This window comes from Erpetoichthys calabaricus, chromosome 18 (assembly GCF_900747795.2).
Source record: "Erpetoichthys calabaricus chromosome 18, fErpCal1.3, whole genome shotgun sequence".
Classification (NCBI taxonomy): Eukaryota; Metazoa; Chordata; class Cladistia; order Polypteriformes; family Polypteridae; genus Erpetoichthys; species Erpetoichthys calabaricus.
Window position 1 is genome coordinate 59,904,260 of NC_041411.2, and position 20,334 is coordinate 59,924,593.

A 20,334-nucleotide genomic window follows, 5' to 3' on the forward strand; every position below is an offset into this window, starting at 1 on the left:
TGAAGCAATTCAGGGGGACAAATCTTAAAAAACAAGTCAATTAAAATAAAAGGAGTTAATTAGCAGCAAAAACAGTGTACTAATTAAGAAAAGAGTTGGAGTGAAAACATGTAGCCACTGGGGCCATCCAGGACTGGAATTGGTGACCCCTGAAACGATGTTTAGGTCGTTTAGATTATAAAAAGAGCAGAAAAAAATCCATGAAATATATTTCTACTTTGCTGTAATTTAACAATAGGAGCTCCTTATCTAGTCATATTCAACCCTGGTTATTTTCAACAGCTATTTTTATTTTCTTTTGGCATGGTAGCACAGCAAGTATTGTTGCAGCTTCAAAGTACTTGCATCCTGGTTCCTTATTTGGGGACATCTGTGAATCATTTGTGTGTGCACCTCATACTCTTGTAGATGTTCTCCAGTTGTTTCCTTTCTCCTAGTGTGGATGCATGCTAGGTATCATCCTGTGTTGAATTGAAGTAATACCTATAATTTCTTGTGCATGAAGACGTAGCTCGGGATACTCCACCCCCACTATAAATTAGTGGGTTCAGAAAATGGCTGCACAGATGGACAGCTACTGTACACTTGACAACTCATGTATTGTGCAGACCTTTATGCTCTGTACACTTGATGAATCAAGAAAAGCATGCAAGGGGAAAATAAGCTGAACATAGGCCTACCCTATTTTAAGGTTGCTCTCTGTCAGTTCTTGACTGTGTTTCAGTCGGCAAATGTTTAGTCAATCAGATGCTGAAAATAAAGGCCTCCATCCACCCATTAACTGAACCAGCTTTGGCTCACTCACAGCAATCAAAGAATTGCTGACATTTTACCATTCCAGTTTTCACTGCTAAACAGTCACTAGATTTACTAAATGCAATGTTATTTTAAGATAAGAATTATGGAGATATTTAACAGAAAACATTCAGCAGCAGACCCCCGTGACCCTGTAGTTAAGATATAGCGGGTTGTTTAATGGATGTGCCACTTGACGGTGACAGGACAGTATCGTCCATGCTCTTATGCCTAGTAAAGCTTCATTATCTGTATTGCAGAAAATTATTTTAAAAAATGTTGTAAAATTGTCCAGAACATCTTCGAGAAGCTGCCTACTGAGTACTGTAAATATATATAGAAGGATGTACAATATCTCGCAAGATGAATCATAGCATCCGCTGTTATTGTCCCTTCGCCGTTTCCGTAGCAATTCCGGAAGTTTCTGATGAATGCTTTCGGGCTTGACACTGTCGCCTTCTTTCAGGAAGGACTCGCTGATGTGTAAAGTTTCCTTCTGTTGCGGAATGGAGTCGAAATGTGGCGATGCAACGTTCTTGACTATGGATGCACTGCTTCATATTTTCTCATATTTAGAAGCGGAAGATCTTTTGAGAGTTTCGTTTGTTAACAAGGTGAAATAAACCATTTAACCAACTTAGAACAGTAACGTATAGTACTGCTTCTTACAGCGGTAGAACCAGTCATTTAGTGCATGCTACATCTGATTTAAAATTTAAGACAGTGAGTAGTTTTATAGATTAGGTAAACAGCAAAAGTACCTCTGATAATAACTAAACTGTTTTAAAAGATCATCAATTCTGTCTGGTTTCATCAATGGCACAGAGGGAAAAAAACACCTGCCAAGTGTATTTTAATTATTCTAATTATATTTCAGTTTCGGGACTAGAAAGTCCTTCCAACGCGTTAAAGCTAAAATTAATGAAAAATTTAGGATGTAAGGCTTAACAATCGACTTACGGTAAAAACGGACGTTTGTCGCAGATACATTTAGTGTTTTGGTTTAGAGTAGCCTTAAATATAATCCCATTTTCTAAAACCATTTTATATAACAGAGATTATCAGGCGGTTGGTGCCTATCCCGAGCATAAAGAAGAAAACAACCCAATAGAAGAGACGTGCATTGATCAGCCATACTACTTGAAGTTTAAATCAGATAATCCACCTGGAGCTCAGCATGCTTGGCCCTGGACAGTACTTGAATGGAAGATCAGCTAAGAAATGCTTGGGTTACTGAGAAGAAGTGCTGGTGCATGGATTCCAATGTCTCACTGGGGACAATGTGCTGAAAAAACGGTTCTGTTCTTAGGATGAGATGTAAAACCAAGGTCCTGACTATCTGTGGTCATAAAAGATCCTTGTGTATCTTTTAAAAAGAGTAGTCTGTTCCCCAGTGTCCTAGGTAAATTGCCCACCATGGCCTGGTCATAATTCCCCCCAACACCATTCCCTACCAAATTGTTAATATGAGGTGAGCGTACTGGCACAAAAATGCTGCTGGTGGTGGTTGAAGTGGTTCCTCACTGTCTATGTAAAGCACTTTGAATAGGTTTGAAAGCACTATATAAGTATAATTAATTATAATTAATGTTAGTGGTCCCCTATGATGGAATAGATAGATAGATAATACAGGTTATTGTTCCTTCCTTGCACATACCATGCTTGCTGAGATTGGCTCCACCTTCCTGTGACCCTGCTCAGGGCTTAGAAAATGGTACGGTATGGTGTTAGTGTGGCTCATGCTCACTCACACCACAGCGATTTCAGACATATAAACCAGTCCCTGAACATGTTAATGGACTGTGGGATTAAACCCCTGTTGCACACATTGATAATTTGCAGACTTGGAAAAGGAAAGCAAGTGACTGTAACTGGTATTCACATCGTTTCATGCTCCGTCTCCAATGTGTGCAAAATCAGATATTAAATATATAACATTATTAAAAATAATCCAACATTTAGTATTTTTTTAGATTTTATAATAGATAAATCAACCTTATTTAGAAAAGGGCACATTACAATGTGAGATTATACAGGATGTGCTTTCTCTTGCTTTTAGACACTAATTATTATTTTAATGCAGGCTTAAGATAGTATCCTTGGCAATATCAAAACAAGCGCTAATGACTGAGGTATTGCCTGGAAGGAGTATTTAAAATTCCTTTGGATGGATGGATAGAGTACTTTAATTGTCCCTAAGGGGACTTTTTATAAGTGATAGTTTGTTGGTGCGATTTATTTTTATCATCTTGACCTCTTTGGAAGCCCTTTTCCAAGGACTTTTGCTCTGGGGTAAATAAATAAATAAAACTCGAAGTTAAAATTAGCTTGATGTGTGTTTCATACAGTTTAACAAATTCTTGTGTTTGTAAAACATATTTATAGCTCAACATCCAATACTTAGCTCAATTTACATGGTTAATGTTAAAGTTAGGACTACAAATGGTAGCATTGCAAATATTTAATGAGTATTTAGACCCATGCTGATTTCATGTAACATTGGAATTCAGTGTAACATTCTGAAAATGCTTGTGCTTGAAATTACATTTCCACTGTCATCACACATTTTTCAACAGCATTTCAGAATAAATACTACATTTCTTTAAGTAGCAACCTTTAAGTTTAGATAAAAAAATTGTGTCATTTTACAATGAGACTGAGATATATTTCTTTTGTAAGAAGTTTGGAAATCATTTCTAAAGTATGAAACCTGCCATTATGTGAATTTCCCATTGGGATTAATAAAGTTATCTATCTATCTATCTATCTATCTATCTATCTATCTATCTATCTATCTATCTATCTATCTATCTATCTATCTATCTATCTATCTATCTATCTATCTATCTAGTTTATCTGATAATGTATACTGTTTTAAACAGGTTGGTCAACATTACCTATCCTGCACACGCACTAAACAGGTTTCTAACTTATTCCAACTATTTTAAATTTTCATTGCTAAATAATTATAGCAAATGAGTGAGTGTGATTGTCAAAAGTACATGATATATATGGCTTGTTCACAAAAACTTTATTATGTATATGTACTATCATGATAAACACAATCTCAAGATGTTTTATAAGTGCTGTTTTAAACAATTGTTTTGATGTTTCTATAAAAAGAACTCTTTCAAGTTAGGTGACGTGCTTGGTGACACAGCCCAACACTTTATCCAATAGGATGACTGGATAGAGAATATAATTTGCAGATTATATTTAAAAAAAAATAGAATGTGTTTTTCTCACAAGGCATAGCAACAAGAAGATAAAATGGCTAAAGCTGACATTATTCAACTGGTTTCCAAATGTGCCTCTTAATATTACAGCTATATTAATTTTTACTCTGAAATACCCAAAAGACTATTTCTTCGACCCAGCCCATCATCAAGTAATTACTCAATCTCAATGATTGCACCTCTTCATCCATTTTCTGGACCGGATTGTCAGTACATAGTTTTGGGGAACCACATTGCTGGCATGCAGAATTGATGCATATTGAATGTGCTGCATCCATAAGAACACATATGTACTGAGGTTTGTGTGACTGAAATGTCTTTCCTAAAGAATATTAATCTGCTGCTTTTTAAGCTGGTGGTTGGCAAATTGTAAGCAGCATCCCCTGTTGATAATTTCTCACAAGTTTAAGACAGCTGATAAACCTTTCCTAAGTATGATTTTTCTGACAAAAGTTCTTTTTCCCCCTCACAGTTTTGGAATGAAGCTGCTCAAACAGAGTGGTTGTGGAGGTAAGCCATTTAAAATGAATATATACTAATAATGCTTTGAAAACAAGGCAGCAACGACCTTATGGTGGTACTCTTAATGCTTAGGGCATCTTATCATACAATTTTAGTTTGATCTTTCTACCTATCATGTTTCTGAATCACTGTTATTCGGGGGGGCTTTAATGAGTTTGTTTAGATACAGTATGAAGATAAAGCTAATACTTACAGAGTAAAACATGTATGCATAAATGTACTTGGTAAAAAGTAATTCTAGTCCAATTCAACTTAACCTAGAATAGATTAAAATGTACTGTGCCTTCATAACTTTCCACCATATTAGGTTAGCAAGGCAGCATTTATATCATTCTTGCATAGTTTAATTATTAATATTTTTGTTTTATTTAATATTAGAACCACATTGGGTAGAAAATTCCATGTGGAATCTATTATATTTGTAAATGTGGGATAAAGACTGGCTAAGTGGAGGTAACAGTGTGCCAATATCTAGCTTGGCACCATTGCTGCTAACAACAAAGTCTCCACTTCTCAGTACCCTCCAGTGACTTAGCATAATAAATGATGATATGTTTAAAGAAATTGAGCATTGCCTCTACTGTAATCAAAAATGTTACTTAAGTATGAATTGTAGTATGAATTATGTATGACAGTGCTAAAAGTTTGGTTTTTGTTAGCCTTCTGTATTTCCTAATTTTTACACTAACTCTGGTAGTTATGCCAGAAACAGCAAGTTATTTGACAGAAGGACTTGAGATGTAATAAAACAACAATGCTAGGTTCTAGAATCAGAAAATCAGAACAATCCATTGATAACCCCAAAGCAAAGTCCTGTATCGAAGTAAGTAAAGAAAGCACTAAGGTCTTTTTTCCAGAAAATTGCTAACAAAACTAATCACATGCTTGCTCATTCAAAGGTTTATTCATAGTCTTGGATACCAGGATACCAAGTGATGACCGTTAAACTTTCATATAGGTGGCATCATGCTCCACATGCATGCAACAGTTTACCTTAACAATGTCGTGGCCATAATCGCTCCACAAAATGGCAGCACCCAAATCAAAATAAAAATGTTCTTTCGATTGATTCAAAAATGCTTTTACTTTGAATACATTTTTAAACTGCATACTAGCTTTTAAAGTGAAAGAAATCAGAAAAAAAATATCAGTAAGATTAGCAAAATTTCAAAACAAACTTACCTCATAACAGAGACATCCCGTCCATAATATGGTCTCAAAACACAAATCTGGCTTAGGAGGAAAAGGAGTATGAAATTGAGACAAGACATGAGGAGTATGAATCTTCCTGGAACAAAAACAAAGAATGATACTCAGGACCATACACCTTCCAGTGCACCAAATATTCCACCGCAGAACCACAATGATGAGAATCCACAACAGATTGTATTTCAAATTCCTTAGTACACATAGGAGGATAGGAAGAAGCAGGAGGAGGACAAGGGGGATGACTAACATAATAAGGGCCCTTCCAAACAGGTATAAGTTGCATTACATAAAAAGTACAATGGATTTTGAAATGTGCATATAATGCCAGACTGTACAGGACTCACCCTGTTCCTAATAACATTAGGATCAATGAGACAAGGCACCAGTATATATGATGGAATTCCTTGACAGCTATCTTGTGTAACAAGCCACACTCTCTTTTCAACTTGAAAGCAGGTTGCCGAATGCTGTTTGCAATCTGTAAAACTCTTAGCAGAGTTAACCCTTAAAAACAGAGGCACTCAATGGCAGTTTACTATTAAGGAGTGGGTTTAGCCATAAATTTATCTGAGGCTTTAGAGAGGAGATGTGTTCTGATCCAGACTTTACTACCAACCGAGAACCAAGCAGGCTTGTGTCTCAGGTTGTACAACCAAGATTGTCTGGACTGGGCTGCCATCATCCTATCCTTCACCTGTTGTGAAATGTGGTGGATGATCTGGAGCTATTCATGAAATGTGTGCCAGGTTCAGGTAGATTCTGACCAAGTACAAATGGACCATTAAGCTGTCTGCCTAAAGCTAATAAGGCAGTGGTCTTGCCTGTAGTCTCATGCACCTCTTGTAACCCCATGTTCGTTATGGTAGTTTGTGATAAAGGATGCAATCATGATCTTCACAGTACACCCAATCATTGTGATTCGTTTGGGTGGTACGCAGTAGTCTTCAAGTGGATCACCCCCCACTGCTTCCAAAGTCCTTCAGCCACAGAGGCAGTAAACTGTGTAGCACTGTCAGTGATGGTATTTTTTGGCACCACCAATTGGATAAATATCTTGTCTTTAAGGGTGGAGCTGATATTCTTTGCAATGGCATTAGCCAATGGGAATGGCTTCACCCATTTAATAAAATAGTTCACCACTGCCACCAGAAGGTTCTTCTGGTCCGTGCTGGTGGTTCTGCTAGGTCCACACATAGGCACACCCCTGGCAATGCGATGGACTCTGGTCGTAATTGTCCAGAGGGGAGACCAGGAGGAGTCTTGTATTGCTGACAAGTGGTACATGTCTGGACATGGGACCAGACATCTTTATGTATTGTTGGCCACCATGCCACCTCCAGGACCTTAAACAGCATTTTATGCATGCAAGGTGACCAGCTATCAGACTGTCATGGTAGTATTGCAGAAGAGACAAGGAGAAGAAAGGAACTGTGTATTGATGCCTTAGTGTTGTGTATTGTTTGTATTGGGCTGAAGTGGGGAGCGAGGGAAAGTGCTTCCTAAGGAAAATAATAAATGTGTGTGTTGCAGAGACTTGTGCCTGTGACTGTTGTGTTGGGTGTTTGGGGAGCTGTGTGCCAATGGGTCTTCACAACATGTATACTGAAGTAAAGGAACCCAGTTGGCAAGGGGGGCGCCCAGAACTCTTGCCCGGTCGGGACGCCCAGATTGTGGAAGGACCGGGGGAGAGAGTATTTTTGGGACAGTTTCACCCCCAGACCGACAGAAGGCAGCCCTCCTGGTTGGGAGCTCAACCCTGGTGGAATCCATGGCCACCACCAGGAGGTGCATAGACCTTTCTAGGGCCTTATTCGGCCACACTTCCACCATACCCGGAAGTGTGGCAAGAAGAAGCTCGTTAGGCATCTGGAGTCCTTCCAGGTACCCTATAAAAGGGGTCAGTCCCACCATTCAAGGGCCAGAGTCGGGAGGAAGAGGACAAAGCCTGAGAAGGAGTGTAGGCAGAAGGACTGGCAGCAAGGAAAGGACTGAACTGTTTATTGGGTATCAGGTGATTGGTGCACTGTGCTGTGGGGAGCAGGGGAAACGCTCCCCAATTGTAAATAAGCGGGTGTTGTATGGAAAAACCTGTCTCCTGCCTCTCTTTGTCCGGGTTAGGGTGGCTGTATGCCCCCTGGTGGCTCACAATATATATATTTATATGAATGATAAACAATAGGCTGAAAAAAGAATTTTTACAAATTGTATGTAGAAAAAATAAATATAAGCAAATATATATATATATACAGATAAGATACAGCACTTCACACTCAGGTGGTACTTTTTCAAGATAGAAGTGTTAACAAAGTATTTACCAAACTGTTGAAAACTTTGTTTTATATTTATCTTTACATATAATATGCTGCCGTGGCTGTTCATTTGTCTGTCCAGGATTTTAAATCACCTGTAGCTCGCAAACCGTTTGACCTATTGACCTGAAATTTGGTACACATATACTATGTGACGTCTACTATCTGCTTTCGGGGTGATAACTGACCACCAAGGTTATTCCTCTTTTTATTTTTTTTTTAATTTATTGTAGAATCAACTCTCGGCAGAGGCCAGCAGGACGGCCATGCGGCGTATGCGTACGGGCACTGTTGTCATCCCTACCTCCTTCGCCATCACTTCCCCAACCCCTTCATATCTTAAATCATTCTCAAGGTAGATTGAAGACTTAAGTGCCAGCTTAAGTGAAAAATTAAAGAAAACGTACTAAGTAATTGCAACATAAACACTGACTTAATCAGTTTTAATGCGAAACGATGCCAACGAAAGAAGAGAAGAAGCGGGCCTCTAGGGTGGAGAAAAGAAGAGTTGCTCAGGAGGCAGCAAGCGCATCAACCTCTGAGCAAATGAATGCTAAACGTACAGAGAAAGAGTGTGAAAACTATGAATGCTCAAGTCAAGTGTATTCACTGCATTTTATCATCCTGTGCGCTGTTACTGGTATACAATAATTGGTAAAAACTTTTAATTAATAGACACTTATTTTTTTTTGATAGTTAAGGCCATGAAGAAGTGGTTTCATGCCTCAAAATGTGTCAGCAGGCAGTTTTGATACTGAACCATCACAGTTAAAACACCATCAAATTTTCTTGATCACCACAATGTTGTACCAACTGCAGTAGGAAGTCGGAACCAGACTGACAATAATGAACCTATAAAACATAAAGGCACTCAACCTTTACAGTTTTCTTTGAGATATTTCCCTCTATTTCTGACCTTTATTTTTATGTAATTTGAGTTATTTTTCTACTTCATTTGATCTGGATTAACATATAACTGTATAATGTACTATATTAGGTGGATTGTGGGTGTTATGAAATCTCATTTTTAATTTTGTCTAGTAAGAGTTCAGTACTTAATAACTTAAAACTGAAAGAAAATGTTGATGCTTCAAAAAGTTTCAGTTTCTGGAAGTGGTGTACCAAGAGCAAATGCCAAAAACTCCTAGCCTAGAGGGATAACTTAAAATTTAATCAGATACATATCACTAGTCTGATGTAGTTAAGTATTTGCGTTGATTAACGGATCCACTGTTATATAAAATCATGCAGTGTTAGTACTGTTAGCAGTAACTAAAGTCTAAGATCATGCGCCACTTCGTTGTGTTGAGTTTTACATTAGTGGGTGCACAGACCAGATGATACATTTTTTTATAGATTTTATTTGAAAAAAATAACATTCCATACAATCAAGACTTACTTTTACAACAAAGAAAATAACATTACATACAGTTGAGTCAAACTTAACAAACCTGAAATCAACCCCCTGCCCAAGAGACAGAGAGGAGAGCCAAACAGGAAGAGCAAATCTTTAAAAACAACAAAGAAGGGAGAATGTCCTTTCCACAATATAAAAACTTTTTCAAAAATTTTATTAATTAGATCTTGCCATATTTTAAAAAAAGCTTTGCACAGATCCTGTAAGTGAGAATTTAATTCTTTCCAATTTCAAATAGTATAGAATATCAGTTACCCACTGATTTATAACAGGTGAGCTGTTGAGCAAGATAAGTCTACATGCTAGTAGTGTGGTAAAGGCAATTACAATCATTTTGTCCTTCTACACTTTAAGCCCATGCAGGAGTATAACAAACACAGCTGTTAATGGGTTAGCAGTGATTGTGACACCAAGGCTGTCTGATAGAGATTCAAAGATTTTTGTCTAAAATATTGTTAATTTAATACACGCCCAAAACATGTGGCCCAGTGAGGCTGGACCTAGATTGCAACATCCATAGGTTGAATCTTGGCCTGGGTACATTGTGGACAACTTTTATTGAGATAAATGTGGTTAATAAAAGATTTTAAGTTGAATGATTGAATGTTTTGCAGATATGGAGCTAGAGTGTATGCTATGCATGGGTGCCTTCCACTCCTACAACATCCTTTACCCACTGTATCCTGGGATCATTGAAAGGAAGGGACTTTAAACTATTTTTGTATATTACTGAAACATTGTCTGAGTCTTCAGGACTGATCAATATTTCTTCTGGAATAGAACTGAGTAGGACATGAGGAAAATATGGCAGGTTCCTTTTACCAAAGGTTCATATTTGAAAGTAGTGGAAAAATTGTGTTGATTTGAAACGTAATTGTTCATAAGATGCAAAGACATTAATAAAATAATAAAGTATTTTATTTATAGGCGCCTTTAAATGTTACATAACATTAATAAAATATTACAGTACAATAAAACCAGGATAAATACAATAATAAAATTGAATTTAAATTTATCAGCTAAAATTATCAGACAGAATAAGCCAGCTTAAAAAGACATGTTTTAACTCTTTTAGGGCTAATTTTTTTTTTGTTTCTTTTCTCCCAGGGCTGAATATTTTTCCAAAATCTTTTTTTTTTTAAAAAAAGAACACAAAGCAATTGTTTAACATATCAAATCAGCAAAAAATATTTACTTGTGACAAATGTTACTGTCTTGCATGTTGTATGAGCCTGCATACTATATGTGATACATGTTACACAGCAAAGTCCAGCAAAGTATGATATCGCTCAAAGCAGCTAATTGCATGCATTGCCACATTGCACTGCTTACAATATGTGTTGCACTGGTGCCTCCTTTTCAAATGTCTGTTGCTGCACTTTCTCACATACAGTATATTGTTAGTGTGTACTGTAGAAAGACATGTCACCCATTTGACATCATGCCATGCCAATGCCACCAAGTTTTTCGCCCACATGAAAACCGGATTGTCACCTCTTTTCCTTTTCAGCCTGTCTGGCTTCAACTGTGAAGGCCTGTGTCTCCTGTTCACCCTCACTGTGCCACAAGCTCCAGTTCCCCTGCTCTGTAGCTCCATGAACAATTCTGGGCATGTATAAAAATTGTCCATGTACACAACATGATCCAAATGTTCATAGCCCTGAAGCAGCTCCAGCACAACCTGACTTGTCAAGGGACATTTCTCTCTTTGAAAGAAATACTTTCCTGTATATGTAATTACTTTCAGGCAGAAACCAGTGTTTGCTTCTGCCAGTACAAAATCCTTTATGCCATACTTTGTGGGCTTGTCTGGCATATATTGGCGTCCCTTGTATTTTATCATAGATTCATCCACAGACAAATCACGGCCAGGCTGATAAAATTGTTTATATGTTGGCTCCACAATGTCAAGCAGGGGCTGAACTCACCCCTTGGGATTTGCTTCTGGTTATCACAGAAGTGAATAAAACTTTGCAGCAGCACGTACCTATCATGCAGCATAACTTGTTCAAAGCCACCAGGGGACAAAGCACATTTGGACCAATGCTCCCGGAAGTTGTATGACCAGTCTAGTCCCATCTCTATTTGTAATGCCACAAAGCCCTTCATCTCGTTTTTTGTTGTGGGTTTCCACTTTGAAAAACGAGAATGCGCTTTAAGCTCAACCCGTGATTCAAAAAATTGCGTGCATACCTGTTTGTCTCACCTGACAGTAGCTGAAAAGCAGCATCAGGAGAGAGCAGCCTGAAGTAGTCCAGCGGCTGGTAATCTGTTGTGTTCAACAGCAAGTCTTGTGAATTCCGGTAGCTAGTTTGGCTCCCACGGATCAATGTCTGGGTATCCCTCCCACACGAACATTGCCGTAGGTGTGTCGGCTGTGCGAATGCGCAAAGTGGGCAGCCAATCAGCTGGGGCAGCATCGGCTGGTGTCCAAGCTGATGCCAGTTCCTCACTCTCTTGCTCGATCTCCTGACCACTGTCAACAAAATCAGAGTCTGACTCAGCGATAATGCGCAAAACATCATCAGCTGAGTATTTTCTTTTCTGTACTCGCTTCGCTCCCTCATGAGATGTCAATGCCATCTTGTCTTTGTTTACATTTCGTAACTCACACACATGCAAGGATTAGATACCGAGTAGATGAATCTAACATTCCTCCGAGCAGAGAGGGAATGCCTGTGACATAATAGTGAGTTTTGTTGCTATTAAAAGCTGATTGTCGCCTTCTACCCCTGGATGTCGACTTTTGTTGACATGCGCCCTCAACCCCTCCTGTCGACAAACGTCAACACCTGCCCTATAAGAGTTAAGATGAGATTTAACTCTTTTAGGGCTATTTTTTTTTTTGTTTCTTTTCTCCCAGGGCTGAATATTTTTCCAAAAACTAACTTTTTTTTTAAAAAAGAGCACAAAGCAATTGAAATCAACAAAAAATATTTACTTTTGACAAATGTTACTGTCTTCCATGTTGTATGAGCCTGCATACTATATGATTTCACATACATATCACATACGTTTTACACAGCAAAGTCCTGCAAAATCTGATCTTGCTCAAAGCAGCCAATTTCAGTCATTGCCACATTGCACTGCTTACAATATGTGTTGCTTTGGTGCCTACTTTTCAATTGTCTGTTGCTGCACTTTCTCACATATATTGTTAGTGTGTACTGTAGAGAGACATGTCACCCATTTGCCATCGTGCCATGCCACTGCCACCAAGTTTTCTGCCCGCATGAAAACTGTATTGTCACCTCTTTTCATCTTCAGCCTGTCTGGCTTCATGTGTCTCCTGTTCACCCTCACTGTGCCACAAGCTCCAATTCCTCTGCTCTGTAGCTCCATGAACAATTCTGGGCATGTTATAAAAATTGTCCAAATGTACACAACATGACCCAAATGTTCATAGCCCTGAAGCAGCTCCAGCACAACCTGACTTGTCAAGGGACAGTTCTCTCTTTGAAAGAAATACTTTCCTGTATATGTAATTACTTTCAGGCAGAAACCAGTGTTTGCTTCTGCCAGTACAAAATCCTTTATGCCATACTTTGTGGGCTTGCCTGGCATATATTTGCAGTAAAAAAGGTGTCCCTTTTATTTTATCATAGATTCATGCACAGACGCATCACAGCCAGGCTGATAAAATTGTTTCTATGTTGGTTCCACAATGTCAAGCAGGGGCTGAACTTAATGCATGGCGTTATAGCCTGGCTCACCCCATGGGATTTGCTTCTGTTTATTACAGAAGTGAATAAAACTTTGCAGCATGACGTACCTATCATCACGCTGCATAACCTGTCCAAAGCCACCAGGGGACAAAGCACGTTTGGACCAATGCTCCCTGAAGTTATATCACCAGTTCTGTCCCATCTCTATTTGTAATGCCACAGCGCGCTTCATCTCATCTTTTGTTGTGGGTTTCCACTTTGAAAAACGAGAATGCAATGCAAGCGCAGCCCGCGATTCAAAAAATTTCTCTGCCTACCTGTTTGTCTCGTCTGACAGTAGCTGAAAAGCAGCATCAGGAGAGAGCAGCCTGAAGTAGTTCAGCAGCTGGTGATCTGTCGTGTCCAACAGCAAGCCATGCCGTCTTGTGCAGTCCGGTAGCTAGTTCGGCTCCCACGGATCAATGTCTGTGTATTCCTCCCACGCGAACCTTGCGGTAGATGCATCGGCTGCACGAATGCGCTCAGCTGGCAGCGGATCAGCTGGCGCTGCATCGGCTGGTGTCCGATCAGCTGATGCCTGCTTCTCACTCTCTTGTTCGATCTCCTGATCACTGTCAATAAAATCCGATTCTGAAAATCAGAGTCTGACTCCGCGATAATGCGCAAAACATTGTCTGCCGATTGTTTTCTTTTCTGCATTCGCTTCGCTCCCTTGTGACATGTCGATGCCATCTTGCCATTGTTTACATTTCGCAAGGATTAGTTGCCGAGTCAACGAGTCTAGCATTTCTCCAAGCACAGAGGGAATGCCTGCGACGTGACAGTGAGTTTTGTCGCCATTAACAGCTGATTGTCGCCCTCTATCCCTGGATGTCGACTTTTGTCGACATTCACCCTCAACCCCTCCTGTCGACAAAAGTCGACATCCGGGGATAGAGGCACTGCAGCCTCACTGTCTCTGGGATTGAGCCGCTGCACCAGACTAGCCTGCCAGCGTCAGCGCTGGCCTCTGTGTGCTTGCGTGCAGCCAGTTCAAGTGCAGTTGGCGCTGTGATTTGCTGAATTTCATCAATGGCGTCAGTTGCACCTTGTACATATTGTTCCAGTAGTTTTTTAAATAGTTTTTACAGTTCATTAGCAGTGTGTAAAATGATCAGTGTTGCAGTAATTGTGATGCTCTTTGCACGAAAAAAAAGTGTTCCATTAAAATTTCACTTTTTCTTTGTGAATTGTGACGTTTACTTAAAAAGTGCAGCAAAAAAGTATTTGGCGTCCACAGATGCATTAACTCCCAAGTATGTGGCAGTTTAAGGGTTAAAGCCCCAAGATGCCGTTGAAATGTCCTGCACTTTCTAAGGCTTCTGGCAATGAAAATGTGCTTGCATGAATTACAGTACATATAGCTGTAACATCGGAATTTTACATTCTAGCACTGCGAGTGACATATCAGTACAATACTGTACAGATACGGGTTTAGCTTTACATTCTTTTTTTTAGGTAATGTATTAAGCTGAAGTTGAAATGAAATTAAAGTGTTTTGGGGGCATATTTAGGGTTTAAACTATAAAAATAGACATTTTTTAACCACGTCCATAATTTGCAGTTTTTCACAATTCGCGGGTGCTCTAGGAACGTAACCCCTGCAAATTTCAAGGGTGTACTGTAGATGGAAACATGCAGACAGAGTAATATTATTAATATGTGCCTCGAATTAGATACAGTGCATCCGGAAAGTATTCACAGCGCATCACGTTTTCCACATTTTGTTATGTTACAGCCTTATTCCAAAATGGATTAAATTAATTTTTTTCCTCAGAATTCTACACACAACACCCCATAATGACAATGTGAAAAAAGTTTACTTGAGGCTTTTGCAAATTTATTAAAAATAAAAAAACTGAGAAATCCCATGTACATAAGTATTCACAGCCTTTGCTCAATACTTTGTCGATGCACATTTGGCAGCAATTACAGCCTCAAGTCTTTTTTGAATATGATGCCACAAGCTTGGCACACCTATCCTTGGCCAGTTTCGCCCATTCCTCTTTGCAGCACCTCTCAAGCTCCATCAGGTTGGATGGGAAGCATCGGTGCACAGCCATTTTAAGATCTCTCCAGAGATGTTCAATCGGATTCAAGTCTGGGCTCTGGCTGGGCCACTCAAGGACATTCACAGAGTTGTCCTGAAGCCACTCCTTTGATATCTTGACTGTGTGCTTAGGGTCATTGTCTTGCTGAAAGATGAACCGTCGCCCCAGTCTGAGGTCAAGAGCGCTCTGGAGCAGGTTTTCATCCAGGATGTGTCTGTACATTGCTGCAGTCATCTTTCCCTTTATCCTGACTAGTCTCCCAGTCCCTGCCGCTGAAAAACATCACCACAGTATGATGCTGCGACCACCATGTTTCACTGTAGGGATGGTATTGGCCTGGGGATGAGCGGTGCCTGGTTTCTTCCAAACGTGACGCCTGGCATTCACACCAAAGAGTTCAATCTTTGTCTCATCAGACCAGAGAATTTTCTTTCTCGTGGTCTGAGAGTCCTTCAGGTGCTTTTTGGCAAACTCCAGGCGGTTGCTGTCATGTGCCTTTTACTAAGGAGTGGCTTCCGTCTGGCCACTCTACTATACAGGCCTGATTGGTGGATTGCTGCAGAGATGGTTGTCCTTCTGGAAGGTTCTCCTCTCTCCACAGAGGACCTCTGGAGCTCTGACAGAGTGACCATCGGGTTCTTGGTCACCTCCCTGACTAAGGCCCTTCTCCCCCGATCGCTCAGTTTAGATGGCCGGCCAGCTCTAGGAAGAGTCGTGGTGGTTTCGAACTTCTTTCACTTACAGATGATGGAGGCCACTGTCCTCATTGAGACCTTCAAAGCAGCAGAAATTTTTCTGTAGCCTTCCCCAGATTTGTGCCTCAAGACAATCCTGTCTCAGAGGTCTACAGACAATTCCTTTGACTTCATGCTTGGTTTGTGCTCTGTCATGAACTGTCAACTGTGGGACCTTATATAGACAGGTGTGTGCCTTTCCAAATCATGTCCAATCAACTGAATTTACCACAGGTGGACTCCAATTAAGCTGCAGAAACATCTCAAGGATGATCAGGGGAAACAGGATACACCTGAGCTCAGTTTTGAGCTTCATGGCAATGGCTGTGAATACTTATGTACATGTGCTTTCTCAATTTTTTTATTTTTAATAAATTTGCAAAAATCTCAAGTAAACTTTTTTCACGTTGTCATTATGGGGTGTTGTGTGTAGAATTCTGAGGAAAAAAATGAATTTAATCCACTTTGGAATAAGGCTGTAACATAACAAAATGTGGAAAAAGTGATGCGCTGTGAATACTTTCCGGATGCACTGTAGATAGATAAATACTTTATTAATCCCAAGGGGAAATTCACATACTCCAGCAGCAGCATACTATACAAAAAACAATATTAAATTAAAGAGTAATAATAATGCACGTAAAAACAGACAATAACTTTGAATAATGTTAACGTTTACCCCCCCCAGGTGGAATTGAATAGTCACATAGTTTGGGGGAGGAACGATCTCCTCAGTCTGTTAGTCGAGCAGGACAGTGACATCAGTCTGTCGCTGAAGCTGCTCCTCTGTCTGGAGATGACACTGTTTAGTGGATGCAGTGGATTCTCCATAATTGATAGGAGCCTGCTGAGCGCCCGTCGCTCCACCACAGATGTCAAACTGTCCAGCTCCATGCCCACAATAGAGCCTGCTTTCCTAACCAGTTTGTCCAGGCGTGAGGCGTCCTTCTTCTTAATGCTGCCTCCCCAGCACACCACCGTGTAGAAGAGGGCGCTCGCCACAACCATCTGATAGTACATCTGCAGCATCTTATTGCAAATGTTGAAGGACGCCAGTCTTCTAAGGAAGTATAGCTGGCTCTGTCCTCTCCTGCACAGAGAATCAGTATTGGCAGTCCAGTCCAATTTATCATCCAGCTACACTCCCAGGTATTTATAGATCTGCACCCTCTGCACACAGTCACCTCTGACGATCACGGGGTCCATGAGGGGCCTGGGCCTCCTAAAATCCACCACTAGCTCCTTGGTTTTGCTGGTGTTCAGGTGTAGGTGGTTTGAGTCGCACCATTTAACAAAGTCCTTGATGAGGTTCCTATACTCCTCCTCCTGCCCACTCCTGATGCAGCCCACGATAGCAGTGTCGTCATCGAACTTTTGCACATGGCAGGACTCCGAGTTGTACTGGAAGTCCGATGTATATAGGCTGAACAGGACCGGAGAAAGTACAGTCCCCTGCGGCGCTCCTGTGTTGCTGACCCCAATGTCAGACCTGCAGTTCCCGAGATGCACATACTGAGGTCTGTTTGTAAGATAGTCCACGATCCATGCCACTAGGTATGAATCTACTCCCATTTCTGTCAGCTTGTCCCTAAGGAGCAGAGGTTGGATGGTGTTGAAGGCGCTAGAGAAGTCTAGAAACATAATTCTTACAGCAGCACTGCCTCTGTCCAAGTGGGAGAGTGATCGGTGTAGCATATAGATGATGGCATCCTCCGCTCCCACCTTCTCCTGGTATGCGAACTGCAGAGGGTCGAAGGCGTGTTGGACCTGTGGCCTCAGGTGGTGAAGCAGCAGCCTCTCCATGGTCTTCATCACATGTGATGTCAGAGCGACAGGCCGGAAGTTGTTCAGCTCACTAGGACATGATACCTTTGGGACTCGGGTGATGCAAGATGTTTTCCAAAGCCTCGGGACTCTCCCCTGTTCCAGGCTCAGGTTGAAGATGGGCTGTAGATGACTCCCCAGCTCCGACGCACAGACCTTCAGCAGACGTGGCGATACTCCATCTGGACCCGCTGCTTTGCTGGCACGAAGTCTCTTCAGCTCTCTGCTCACCTGCGCTGCTGTAATTGTGGGTGGGGATGTCTCTGCTATGCTGGTATCAGCAGAAGGATGGGTGGAGGGTGCAGTACTCCGAGGTGAGAGTGGGTTAGGGTGGTCAAACCTGTTAAAGAAGTTGTTCATTTGGTTTGCTCTCTTCACATCTCTCTCGATGGTGGCACCCCGCTTCGAGCTGCAGCCAGTGATGATCTTCATCCCATTCCACACTTCCTTCATGCTGTTACTCTGCAATGTCTGCTCCAGCTTTCTCCTGTACTGCTCCTTCGCCACCCTGAGCTGGACTCTGAGTTCCTTCTGCATGCGCTTGAGCTCATGCTGATCACCGCCTTTAAAAGCCCTTTTCTTCTGGTTCAAAAGGCCCTTGATGTCACTTGTAATCCATGTCTTGCTGTTAGCATAGCAGCGTACAGTTCTTACTGGAACTACAATGTCCATACAGAAGTTAATGTAGTCAGTAGTGCAGTCAACAACCTTCTCAATGTTCTCACTATGTGATCCCTGCAGGATATCCCAGTCTGTAGTTCCAAAACAGTCTCTCAGAGCCTGCTCTGCCTCAGGGGATCACTTCCTGAATGAGCGTGTGGTTGTAGGTAGCTCCCTCACTTTTGGTTTGTAGTGAGGCTGAAGCAGAACCAGATTATGATCTGCTTTCCCAAGCGCAGGCAGCGGGGTGGCGCAGTATGCGTCTTTACCGTTTGCATACAGTAAGTCAATAGTCTTATTTCCCTGGGTGTTACAGTCCACATACTGGGAGAAGGCAGGTAATGTTTTCTCCAGCGTCACATGGTTAAAATCTCTAGCAATTAGTACAAGCGCCTCAGGGTGCTGTGTTTGTAACTTAGCAACAGCAGAATGGATGATGTCACCTGCTATCTCCTCATCCACCTGAGGAGGGATGTAAACAATAACAACAATGATGTGTCCAAACTCTCTGGGCAAGTAATAGGGACACAAATTTACGGCCAACAGTTCGATGTCCCTGCAGCAAGTGGAGACTTTGACGTTAACATGTCCAGAGTTACACCATCCTGTATTGACATGTATTGCTAGACCTCTTCCTTTGTGCTTCCCGCAGGTACTTGCGTCTCTGTCCGCTCTAACTGTGCTAAACCCGGGTAGCTCCACGTTAGCATCTGAGATGGTGGTAGTTAGTCACGTTTCGCAAAAGCACAACAAACTGCATTCTCTGTAGATTCTGACATTTTTCACCAGCGCAGCTAGTTCGTCGATTTTATTTGATATTGAGTTCACATTTCCCAGGATCACAGAAGGCACTGAAGGCTTAAAACGCCACTTTCTCGCAAGCCGCTTCATTTTTACCTTAGTGCTGGCTCTGCTGCCTCAATACCGCCTTCTTACCTCGTCGGGTAAATAGGGAACCACACTGACACTGGCATTTGTTCTCAGCACTTGAAGTTGACTACTTGAATAGACGAGTCTTGGCGTGTACAAATCCATGTTCACGTTGTAAAAGTAAGAGTGTCCAGGGAACGAATCCGCATAAAAGAAAATGATAGGAGTGATCAATAAAAAATAATAAAAAAGAGAAAAATAAAAGGTTGAAAAATAAAGTCGTACACGGAGCTGCTGAAAAGGCTGCCACTCTCGGTGGTGCCTGAGTCATCACTAACGTCCATTGCCTTTGCAGGCCTCACACCTGGGCTCTCAGCTTGGAACAAAATAGGCAACCCAAGGGAGATGAGCACAAGATTGATTTAAAAGCCTAATTTTAAGGTACTATCGAGAATAACACCTAATCTCTTAACCTGAGAGGAAGAAGAGATAAGAGAATTATCAGTAGTCAATGAAATATCACATTTACTCTAAAGAGATTAATGTTCCTGCCAGAAGAACCTCTGTTTTATTACTGTTTAATTTAAGACAATTAGCAGACAGCAATGATTTAACATCCTGCAGACAGTCAGAGAGGGAAGAAGGTGGAAGAGTGGAATCAGGCTTAGTAGACAGATAGAGCTGGGTGTCATCAGCATAACAGTGAAAATGAATATTAAATTTCCTAAAGATATGACCAAGGGGCAAAAGATAAATAATAAATAGAAGGGGACCCAAGACAGAGCCCTGAGGAACACCACTAAAAACTGGGCAAACTTGTGATCTGAAATTTTTTGATTATACAAACTGTGTGCAATCAGAGAGATATGATTTAAACTAGTCATGTGAAGTACTAATAATACCAATTGATTTTAATCTCTGAATAAGAATATCATGAGAGATTTATCGAAGGCAGAGCTCAGATCAAGGAGCACAAGTATGGTTAACAGCCCAGAGTCAGCTG

At 40.9% G+C, this 20,334-nt stretch overlaps 2 protein-coding genes across 3 annotated transcripts in view; both read left to right on the forward strand.

Moving 5' to 3' along the window:
• fbln2 (fibulin 2) overlaps positions 1-20,334 on the forward strand; it is an 890,980-nt gene that overhangs the window by 461,005 nt on the left and 409,641 nt on the right. The window lies entirely within an intron of this gene.
• Positions 1,234-20,334, forward strand: part of fbxw12 (F-box and WD repeat domain containing 12) — a 124,284-nt gene continuing 105,183 nt past the window's right edge. Inside the window, exons 1-2 of the mRNA XM_028824318.2 lie at positions 1,234-1,409; positions 4,504-4,541. Of these exons, the coding sequence (XP_028680151.2) occupies positions 1,275-1,409; positions 4,504-4,541 (173 nt within the window). The 5' untranslated portion in view covers positions 1,234-1,274. The remainder of the gene's footprint in view (positions 1,410-4,503; positions 4,542-20,334) is intronic.